This window comes from Nelumbo lutea, chromosome 1 (genome assembly GCF_056320005.1).
Source record: "Nelumbo lutea isolate HS-2025 chromosome 1, American lotus-T2T, whole genome shotgun sequence".
Classification (NCBI taxonomy): domain Eukaryota; kingdom Viridiplantae; phylum Streptophyta; class Magnoliopsida; order Proteales; family Nelumbonaceae; genus Nelumbo; species Nelumbo lutea.
The window spans coordinates 28,065,851-28,077,546 of NC_142684.1; the positions used below are offsets into that span (position 1 = coordinate 28,065,851).

The 11,696-nt window shown below is 37.7% G+C and overlaps 1 protein-coding gene across 7 annotated transcripts; it reads right to left on the minus strand.

Annotated features, from left to right (window-relative positions):
* Positions 1-405: 405 nt before the first annotated feature.
* On the minus strand, positions 406-10,661 carry LOC148874092 (L10-interacting MYB domain-containing protein-like). Of its 7 annotated transcripts, none has more exons than XM_088940977.1 (6): positions 10,060-10,659; positions 9,601-9,642; positions 2,087-2,427; positions 1,875-2,007; positions 1,231-1,577; positions 406-1,145 (listed from the first exon to the last, which is right to left on the minus strand). In XM_088940977.1, exons 3-6 carry the CDS (start codon positions 2,417-2,419, stop codon positions 588-590), a joined length of 1,371 nt encoding a protein of 456 aa, XP_088797103.1. In that variant the 5' UTR covers positions 2,420-2,427; positions 9,601-9,642; positions 10,060-10,659; the 3' UTR covers positions 406-587. The 7 variants fall into 7 exon arrangements, with proteins under 7 accessions (XP_088797103.1, XP_088797137.1, XP_088797096.1 ...); XM_088941011.1 differs by having other exon boundaries at positions 1,231-1,571; positions 9,601-9,639; positions 10,060-10,642; XM_088940970.1 differs by having other exon boundaries at positions 9,601-9,639; positions 10,060-10,642.
* Positions 10,662-11,696: the final 1,035 nt, after the last annotated feature.

Sequence of the window (11,696 nt, forward strand, 5' to 3'; positions counted from 1 at the left end):
GTTTTTTCGTAGGCGAATCAATGCATTAAATCATTAGCCACTGAAATGTTTACAAAGATTTAGGAAGTTTTTATGGGTTTAAATGTTAGAAGCCCTCCTGATCAATCTATCTTTAAAGTAATAACTTAAATCAAATTAAAAAAAACATAAATTAATAATAGATTTCAAATAAAATAGGTTTTACCAATTACAAAGATGCAAGACCCATATTACATTTTTTTTAATTTAATTTTTGACAACTGAATGGTAAAATTCAAACTAAATTATACACATTTGGAAGGAGTACAAATACAAAGATGTACAGTACAAATCCATACAAAATAATACAAAATACAAGGTTTTGCACTCTACAAATTTGTATTTGTACACCTTCCAAACTGAGCCTATATTGAAAATAACCCCCAGTTAAACTAGTCATGAGAATTAATCCTACTCAACAGTTCAACATAGTACACAGAAATTGAAGAATCCCAAAGATCTAAATACTTCAATGCCGACGCATGTAGTTACCATAACATAGTGATGAATTAAACATGTCCCACCACACCAAAAGATGGAAAACATCTAAAATGGGATACATAATGAGACTACCATGAACGAAGCTTCCTTATTAACCACTTCTTTCGTAGTGTGGCATCCAAGGCTAAAAATATCTTTGCATTTGTTTCATCCTCCAGAAAGTCACAGGCATCTAATAGAAGCTCTTCATCCATGTCTGGTACAGCCTGAAGAACACCAATCACATTTTCTGTTGAGAAAGAGTAGTCAATCTCCTTTTTATTTGTCAATGATGTAATGGCCATTGCCATCTTATGAAGAGCCTCCATCATATCATTATGTAAGCACCTCCGTGATTTTCTAGAATGTTGATATGCTGACGGAATTTCAGACCTACGCTTGCTCTGTTGATCCAATGTGTCGAAGTTCCTAGATGAATGCATTAGCCCCCCTTGTGCAACAGGCATGGCCTGAGAGTGTTGACCTCCTGGTGTCACAACGCTCTGCACATTAACGATATTGTCAAGCTCACCGTCTTGATCCAAGTGACTGAATTTTATATCAGTAGTTGTGTCACCATATATCATGCACAGATCACTATAATATGGAATTACTCTGTTTCTGAACACTCGAGCATTGGGATGTGCCTGCATTTATCAATTTAGCATATCTAAGCTTCTTGTAGTTGACATGTGACAAACTAGTAAGATTGAATGAACACAGTGTACCTACCTTGATATAATCATCCCAAACACAATCATCTGCTATCACCATTTGTTGTGTTTCATCCAAACTAAACCCACTTTGGCCAAGAAGAATCTTAATATTATTGTATTGCCTTCTCAAATTTTTGTACCGATTCTTCAAAACATCCTTTTCATATTGAAATCCAAAATTTTTATTGAATGATGCAATCATCTGAACCCATGCTTTTTTCTTGAATATATGGCCAATTTTATTTCCCTTGTGCACCTGATCCTTCATAAGTTCAACAAAGTAATGGTCCATTGTCATTGTCCAATCAATTTTTGAACAATCACCACTGATGGTGAGTTGGGTATCCGTTCTTTTCCCTGCAACTTTTTCAGCAAAGTAATCCATTCAGTCAGCAAAACACATTCTTTTTGTACATATGCATCAAAGAAAATAACATACTTGCTACTAAGGCACAGCAATCAATTAGTGACAAGAATAAAGCTCATAGTAGTCCCTGCAACATATAAAAAGCTGGATGCTTATTTTGCAGTCCAGAATCTTAATCCACCAGATAATACAACTTGGGCTAGGAATAGAAACTCTATAGTTCAATTCCAATCCCAAGAAACAAACGCACCTTTAAATTGATCCAAGGTTCATGCATTTCCCCCAGTACCCACCTTCACTGCCAAGGTCCATGTCATGACTTGAAAGACTGTATCTTCCATCAGCAATTGCATGTCCATATATTATGCACAAATCATTGTAGTACGGCACAATTTTTGTTTTGTACAATCGTGAATCTGGGTGTGCCTGCAAGTATTGTATATAAGCTCCTTGCAAGTTGCAACAATAAATGCCATAGGTTACATGTCATAAAAAAATTATGTACCTTTAAGTAATCATCCCATACATAATCATTAGCTGCCACTGTTTGGCGCCTTTCATCCCAAGTGAACCCACTCTGACCAAGAAGGGTTACAATGTCATCGTATTGCTTCCTCAAACTATTGTGCTGATTCTTCAAAACATCTTCATCATACTGAGGCCCAAATTTGGCATTGAACAACCCAACCATGTCTGTCCATGCTTGTTTGTTGAACAAATGACCAATCTTATTTCCTCTACGCACTTGATCTAGCAAAAGGTCAATGAGATAACGGTCCATTGGTGGTGTCCAACTAGTCCTTGAATGATCACTGGTGCTTTGGGTTTCACCATCCATTACTTCACCTACAAATTGGCTAGACTAGTGTCACAAATCATTAGAAGTAAAATATGTTTGCCAAAATACATCCATGCATACATGAAGAACACTTTCTCATGCTATCAAAATGTAAGCCATCTCTTATTAGCTATAAGAAACATCTACAACTCTATCATAAAGCCAATCTCTCCATGCATCATATTGCATTTGTTCTGGATAATTTTCATGCATCTTAATTTTCAAGATAATATCAGTTTTCTGATTCACTAAAATGCATGCCATTGTAAAGGTTTATATATTATTCACCATACTCTATATCATCTTACATCCATGAATTTTTAATTCATAGATAGAAGTCTTTCCTATAAGATGTACCCATTGATGTGGGCATGAAGGTGACCCCAAAGTTTAGTACAGGGATTTTCTGTTTTTCATATTTTCTAAATTTTAATTCATAGGGCAACTTGGTCATTTGAAATCATTTTATGTGGCGTCTGATCAGTAACTCAGTCTAAATGGCATTCATAAATCTAAAATCTGATCTCTGAAAAGCAAAAACGTTCTAAGAGAAGCTCTGAGCTTTTTTTTTTATCAATAGAAAATTGGTTATATTGATTACTTGTATGTAAAAACAGTACAACTTGATGACCATGACATCATCCCCACTAATATAGCTATATTACAAAGATGCCCAAAGCAAATGTTGCCATGTTAACCCATTTGCACTTCTTCTAACCCACTTGAATTCATCAATCAATTCTCTTGCAATCCTTTCAACTTCCCTGAAGCATTCTTGAAAGTCCAAGGAATATTTCTACATCTTGCCAATGAAATAATTACTTTTTGAGTCCCCCTCCAACTGTTTGAATCCCAATTGTTTAGCCAACCTGAGACCATGTAGTAAAGCCATAGATTCAGCCTTTATGGAATTAGCCACACCAATTGCCCCAGAATAAAGAGCCATTAATATGCCCTCTGAGTTTCTAATTTCCCCACCTATCCTGCCATACCCGGGTTACCCAAGGAGCTTCCATCAAAGTTCAACTTCACTTTAATTCCTTGTGGGGGTTTCCGCTCTATTCTTACTCTTTGTCTCTATAGGACTGTGCTACCTCCTTCCAAGCCCTTAAGAATGTCATTAACTATGAAGCTCTGAAAGCAAACCCAAAGTTTTAATCCATATTGCTACTTCGCTTTTATAATCTCTATTATCTCCTCCACAGTTCTACTCTTTCCATTAAAAATTCTGCTATTCCTTTCCTCCCAAACCACCCAAATGGTTGCAGCCTTAGTAACTCTCCACATCAATCTCCCTCTTTCTTTGGTTGTCTTAGGAAATTTGGGTTGAAAATGTCTGCCACCTCTTAAGGAGGGTCCCACCTGCACCCAAAGAGAGAACAGAAAAACTCACAAATACAAAGAACAAAGGAACAGGAGATTAATAAGTGGAGTAGGGTTTCTCCACTTTTCCTATGAGGAGAGAGGCACGAAAAAGGCCTCCTTTTCTGCAACACATCACAAGTATTTACCTTTCAAAGGAAAGATTCCCAACAAAAAGCTTGAACTTTTGGTGGGATAGGCTTAGTCCACACTTCTTTTACTGGGAAGTCCACCCCTTGTGAAGCAGGTAGGTCTAGATGCTTGAAAAAAGAGGAACAAGAGCCCATCAGGTGAGGAAACTCAGATTGTAGAGTCATCCAAGGTAGGATCCAAAAAAGCTTCCTCCAGGATGTCGAGAAGGTTAATCATGGAAAAGCACTCACTCTCCCTTAGACCTCTTCTAAAACCAAGGTCCTAGTTGATGCCTGAGGGAGAAGTTCCCACTTTGGACAAAGATTCACCTTTGAAGTTAGAGACGGCAAAACGATCAAGAAACTGGTCTTGAAAGGAGTTTCCCCTAACCAAAGGGCTTCCCAGAACCAGGTTTTGTCACCCCTTTCCAAATCATAGCAGATAAAACTAAAGAACGGAGGGTATACCTCGCGAATTGCTTTCCAAAGGAAAGCTGAAGTTGAGTGAGGACTGAGTTTAGCATCCCATCCATTACCCTCTAGGCCATGAATGCTTGCTAATACCTTGTGCCAGATCTTGTCTATTTCAAAGGGGAATCTCCATAACCATTTACCTAATAAAGTAGTGTTTCTGTCAGTAATGTTACATAACCCTAGGCCCCCTAATTCCTTTGGTTTGCAAACCAATTCCCACTTAACCTAATGATCCTTCTTTTTCTCACCTGGATCCTACAAAAACGTTCCTCATATACTTGTCAAGTTGTCTCGCAATCCTTGCTGGTACACGAAAAGTGGATAGGAAATGGATGGGCAGATTTGCTTAAGTATAATTTCTTTTCCAAAGAGCTAGTTTCTTAGCAAACCTCTCTATTACTAGCTTCTAGAAACCATTAGACATCGGGTTTCCCTCCAAAGGTAATCCTAGGTAGGTTACATGCCAACTCCTCACCTCACACCCCACACCTTAGCAAAACTTGAGAGTTCCCCTTCTTCTAGGTTGATTCCAACAATCCCACTTTTATTCCAATTGATCCTCAACTTTGAAAATCGCACAAAGTTGTCAATCAGTAACTTCAAATTCCACACCATTGTTAAATTGACATCCTCACTAAACAAAATTGTATCACCAGTAAATTGAAGGTGGGAAACAACTACTTGATTCCTATCAATCTTCCAACCCTAAGCAGACCCTATGCATTTGCAACCACAATCATACTACTCAACACCTCTGCCACTAGGGTGAATAGAAAAGGGGTAAAGGGTCTCCTTGTCTTATTCCTCTCTTAGCCAAAAAGAAATCTTTTGCTACCCCATTTATAAGAATTGAGTAGTGGACTAAGCTAACACAACCCTTTATCCAAGACCTCCACCTAACTCCAAGACCTAGTTTCTTTAGGACTTCTAGCAAAAAATTCCTGTCAACAAAATCATAAGCCTTTTCTAGATCCAATTCACACACCAACTCCTTCACTCTACTTTTCCTTTTCTCAACAACACATTCATTAATTACTAGGATTTTTTCCACAATTTGCCTTCCTTCCACAAAGACCCCTTGGAGTGGTGATATGACTGAAGGCAAAGCTTGCTTAATCTCCTCAGCCAAAACCTTTGATATGATCTTAAAGACTCCCAATCAAACCTATAGGTCTAAAATCCTTTGGAGAGATTATCTCCTTGTTTTTAGGGATCAAGGAGATAAAGGTGGCATTTGCTCAAAAGGGATTTCCCCTTTAAAGTAAAATTCATTAAAGACATCCAAAAGCTCATAAAATTCATTGGAAAAAATATACAATTTTTCTTATATTTTTTATATTTTAAGCTTATTATATTATGGTGAGTATGATGCACTGAATCATTCTATTTATTTCTTTAATAAAATAATATTTTTTATTAGTTTCTTATGTAACTAGGGTTTTGATAGCTATTCAAAGACTGAACAAACAGGGAGAGTTATTCGAACTTCCTAAGTCTTTGAATAAACAAGGAAAATCAACATGGATTCCTCTTTTTTTCCGTTTTGGAATAAAAATAGGGTCTTTGCCCCTTCTTTTTCTTCTTCTTTTGGAATAAAAAACAGGGGTGCAGCCCCTTGTTCTCCATTTCTGAAGTTTTTATTCATGCTTTCTTTTTTTATGACAAGAATAAGGGCTCTACCCCTTCTTTTACTCATATTTCTACAACAAACACAGGGGCTCAGCCCCTTTTGTTCCATCCTTTTTAAACATTAAATGATGCCTAGGCACCTGTCTAGGCGACTAAGTGACTAAGCACTCCCTTGTCGCCTAGGTTCGACTTGGCGCCTTGAAAACTATGGTCCTTGCTCCACAGGGATTCTATTCCAATCCAACTCCAGTAGACCTGGACTAAGACCTACTGATTTTGAGAAGAATGACTTAAAATGATTCACAAAGATCCTTACTATTTCCTGGCTTTCTCATACCTCTTGACCATCAACCACCACACCATGAATGGTATTTTTCTTTCTTCTACCATTTGCTAGTGAGTGAAAGAACTTAGTGTTGTCATGTCCTTCCATTATCCATTTGCTCTTTGATTTCTGTCTCTAATAAATTTCCTCTTTTCTTAAAATCTCCTCCAACTCTACCATCTTTTTCCATCTTTCCTCCCTTTCCTCCTCTGACAATGTTCTAAGAGCCTCTTTTTTGTTCAAGTCTTCAATCCTAGAAGAAATTGTCACTTTGATCTCTTCAACTCTTCCAAAATGCTCTTTGTTCTAAGCCTTTATTTTCTCTTTTAGATTTTAGCTTCTTACAAAATCTCCCTATTTTCTTTCTCCCTGGGACTCTGATTTCTTCCCACCATGTCTTTAACCCTTCGTTAAAGGATGAATCCTCAAATTACATATTTTCAAAACAGAAAGGTGTAGGCCCTCCAAATGGAGCTTCTTTTTCAATTCATAGAGGACAATGATTTAATGTAACTCTAGACCAAGATTTTAAAACTAAAGTCCCCCACATTTCTTCAAAAATCACGAGAAAATAGGAACCTATCCAATTTAGAGTAGGTAGGGGGAATTGAAAATTTGATCAAGTATACTCAATTTGCAAAAGAGGGAGCTCTTTCAGCTCCAAGGTATCAATGGGATTGTTAAAATTCCTCAAGCTTGTAGTAAAACCTTGTTTGTAATTTGAATATTGTAACGTCTATGAAATGTCTATTTAATAGTTTTCACCCTTTTAAATTTAAAATATATTATATTATAATTATATTTTTCTATACATTTTCTATTTTATAATTGTGGTATTTTCTGATTAAGCATTCATGGACTTCTAGACAATGGCTGAGATCTTGACCTAGATTCTAGCACCACTCTTGAGGCGCCTTGGAAAGCTTTACACTCCATTCTATCTTTATTTCTCCCTCACATAAAGATCAATGCATCTTTGAGTGAAAAAGGAAATTTTGGGAAGGAACTTTAGGTAGGGGAATCATTGTTGACAGACAAATATCCTACCATTTATTCCCCCTCACAACAAAAACAAAACAATTTCACAATGTGCTAGCTTCTTAGCTATTGGTATGTCTTGGGATTTGGGCTTGAGATGGGGCCTCAAGGATGGTGAAGTTTCATTTACCATCAAGGGTGCTTTCTTAGATTCATCTATATGTGGAGTCCTAATTCCAATGGTTTTTCTTCTCGACAGCTTCCTTTTTCCATGTGCTTTCTAGATCCCCTTCTCCCCTCAATTTTCTGGCTAGTTTTATTTGGAAAGGATCTGTCCAACCCAAACTTAACCGAGTGGTAAAACTATTTCTGGCTTGCTAATCTCCTATCCTTTTACATCCAATATACTCCTTCCCGTAACTCCTTACCCTTATCTTCAACTTTCTAAGTTGCTATATTTCCCTTTAATCTTATGTAAGTAAATTAACTAACTTCCTTAATTACTCCATTACATTCTTTCTCTATTCTTGTGTTATTTAGGATCTTACAACGAGGATGAAAATTGGTGGAGGGTGTGAAGCTGTTGAATCATATTATCTCAATGATGGTAGATCAAAAATAGCAGTCTAGTCCTCTCTTACCCCCCAACTACAATGGCATTGTCAGCTTGGTCACCCTTTACTTCAAACGCTTAAGTTGCATGTTCCATTAGTGCAACATATCTCTTCGTTGGATTGTGAGTCACATCAATTTGCAAAACATCATCATGTGTCTTTTAGTCCTAGAGTTGATTGTCAAGTATAAAATCCTTTTTCTTCAAGTCATTCAAACATTTGGGATCCTAGTAGAGTCAAACCCATAGTTGTAGAGGCATCGCCTAGGCGACTAAGTACTCTTGGTTGGGTGCCTCAACCAAATGCCTTGACTTATAGCAACTAGGCACCCTTCTAGGCGACTAGGTGCTTGATATATACATCAATATACATCATTTGTATTGGTGTATCTTATTAATATGTGTGTTAATATGTTTTATTATATGCTATATATATAGCATATATATACACATGTTCTTTCAATGTTTACTATTGAAATTTAAAAGATCAAAGGGCTTTGAAGAGAGAAAAAGAAAGAAAGAAAGAAAGAAAGAAAGAAAGAAAAAATAAAGAAAAAATAAAAGTATAAAGAGTTTCTTTTTTCTCTATCTCTAATTAAATAAAACAGAAACTCCATCATTGTTTTTTTTCTATTTTACTTTCCATCTTGAATATTTATCATATGAAGTTAATAACCTTATTTAGCTAATAATTGATATGAAATTGCTCTATTAAATAGTTATTATAGTAGTATTATTTTTGAAAATAATGAAATTAATATATGTAAAAGATTTTTATCATTTAGGTGTGATGATTTGCCACATTTTTAAAGGAAATTTAATGTTCATAATAAAGAGAATTGCTATTTTCAATTAATATACATGCTGAGTGGTATATAAAACTTGGGAACAAGCCAAAAGTTGGTTATTTATATTATAAAATTCTGATTGCCTAGGCGCCACTTAGGCAACTAGGCGACTAGGTGCCCTAGTGTTGCCCAGAATTGACAAGACGCTTCAAAAACTATGGCTGAATCTTATAATGGTTTCAAGTACTTTGTAATTTTCATTGATGACTACTCTCGTATGATATGGCGTATCTTATGAAAGAAAGATCAGAATTGTTCTCTATTTTTCAAGATTTTGTTGCTAAAATTCACAGTCAATTTAGACTTCCACTTAAAATTCTTTGTTTCAATAATGACAAAGAATATTTTCTAACTTCCTTTTAGCAATATTTGAACCAACATGGCATAATACATCAAACTTCTTGCATTTATACCCCTCAACAAAATGGGGTAGCTAAACTGTAAGCGTCCGAAAATGGCTCACTTGGGCTGAAATGGAGCCGCCACCCATCAGATTAGGAGGTGGAGGTGATGGGACCTCCGTAAAGGGTATCAAAAAACATTTTTATCAAATAGTGACTCCAAAGCCCGAGGCAACAGATACATCAGTCCATGTAAGACTTGGATGGGAGAGGGAAGGGGTTAGGCACCCCTCTCTCGGGTCCAATAGGTGAGACCCACATGGGACATCAACGAACACAAATACAAATAATAATTATTCAATTGGCTAAGAGAATAATAAAACAAAAGAGAGACAAAACATCACAAAGGGTTTCATAACAGAATCCAATATTAAACCAAACATTCACGATTAAGAGAACATAAACACATGCTGTACACACCTTAAACATAGCGGTGATTATAGACATCAGTTGATAAAGCTACTGAGAATAGATGGAACCGAATTATCTACTAGTATTCAGCATCTTTCAATTACTCTACTTGAAAGGATTTTGAAATTCAATAAACAGAGTAGAGCCAGAGAGTATGAATAGTATTGACGATGACCACTAATGACCGGGAAAACTGGATACGATAGATCCAGCTAATAGATTCGGTTAAAACAATCATCGCGAGATATTGAAAACATTAGCAATCAGAAAACCAAAATAAACCAATGGGTTCGAACCAAATCCGCATATCTATCACAGTGGAAGAAAAAAGAGGAATCGAACAAGCCAATCAGGGCTGGTACCGAGAGTTACCGGAGTTAAATCTCTCCTCCCAGCCTCAGATGCGGAGAAACCAACGAGTAAACAGTAAAACGATTAAAATCAGGCACAGACAGGAATGAGAATCACCTAATTAAAATATGGCCTGGAAATGATCGGCGACTGGGAATTTGAGTCTGCTCTTAGTCTTATTCCACTTCGAACGGCAAGGATTTGGAGATGGTGTTGATGAGGAGAGAGACGTCCGAATCCAATGGGATCTGCTACGGTTGGTTCAGAGGAGATGGTGTTGATGAGGGGAGCGACGTCCGAATCCAATGGGATCTGCCACGGTTGGTTCAGAAAAAAATGAAGGAGCAATCGATTGCCAGTGGTAGGGAGTATCTTTCGTAACTGGGTAGCCGAGGTGGACGACGCGCTGTATACGACATCAATGAAAGGGGACGGAGAAAAAGGAAGGGAGGAAAAGAAAAATAAAGAGAGAAAAGAGTCCGGGGCACAGAAGGGAAGATTAATAAAATAAAACCGGTAGAAAAGAAGGAAGAGAGTGGAATCTGAGACAGAAATATGGCTCCGGTGCCGCCGCTCTGCGTGCTCTTGACGAAGACGATTATCGACAATGACCTCTAGTTCTCGGGAAGGAAGATGGAGACGAACAAGGAGGGAATGTGGAGAAAAAACAGGGAGAATGAGAGAGGGAAGAGGCTTCCAGTTGCCGCTGAAAAGAAGAGACTGCCGCTAAACATTCGGTCACTTTTTCATTGAGCGCTAGGGGTATTTTGGGAAATCTCGGGAAATTCAGGAGTATCTTTGTAATTTTGAAATTTGGATCAAACACGGTCTAGGAAACCGGGGTCTTGATTCAACGATGGGGGGGGGGAGGGTTGAGAAGGGTTTTTGGACACAAAGAAGGGGTATGAGCTAACGGTATTAACCAAAATGGAATCCTTTTGTATAAAGGGGTAATTCAACGATGGCGTGGGTGGGTGGGGGGGGGGGGGGGTTTGGGTCAATGATAAAAGGGTTGAGAAGGGTTTTTGGACACAAAGAAGGGGTATGAGCTAACGGTATTAACCAAAATGGAATCCTTTTGGATAAAGGGGTAAATTAGGGTGCTTTTGGTTGAAATTTGGTAGGGTGGAATTTTTGGATGTTTTGTGTTGATTGGTAGGGTGGAATAAGCCCAACTGGGCCCCAAATCGAGCAGATCTGGAAGGGTACTAGTTCAGTCAATATAGGGCTTCGACATGGAATCCAAATGCGATGGAAGGACAAACAAATGTATTTTGGGATAAAATTTTATAGGTGAATATTTTAGAGTATCTAGGACCTGGTGGTAATGTTTGCTTGGTTTAGGGGGGCCGAGATCATAAGAATTTCGGTTAATGAGGGGATCCGAAATGCACTCTTGGTTTGATGGAGGGAAATGGGAGAATCTTGGGTTGACACTTTATGGGCAGGTGTTTCGGTGTGTTTAGAGTTTAATAGTGTGGTCTAATCGATTTTGATGTGTTAGGACCGAGGAGGATCTAGGTTGTGGGTGTTTAGGCCATTGAGATGGATCGAAATGGAATCTTTGCTTGATGTGAGGTAAATGGAGGAATATTGAGCTGAAACTTTGTGGGTGAGTATTTTGGTCTGTCAGGGGTTTAATGGTGGTATCTGATGTGAGAATTGAGGTGCAGGTGGGTGTTGATCGGAACCATCGGATTGGTATGGGGCGGATTTAGCGATGGATTTGATGGCTTTGGGGCTGAAAGTCGGGT

Excerpts from the sequence above, each read along its gene's own strand:
- LOC148874092 (XM_088940986.1), bottom strand. The coding sequence starts at position 2,419 with ATGGATGGTGAAACCCAAAGCACCAGTGATCATTCAAGGACTAGTTGG. Across the intron at positions 2,008-2,086 it reads TATGGGATGATTACTTAAAG|GCACACCCAGATTCACGATT; the intron begins GTACATAATTTT and ends CAATACTTGCAG. Across the intron at positions 1,578-1,874 it reads CATGGACCTTGGCAGTGAAG|TTGCAGGGAAAAGAACGGAT; the intron begins GTGGGTACTGGG and ends TTGCTGAAAAAG.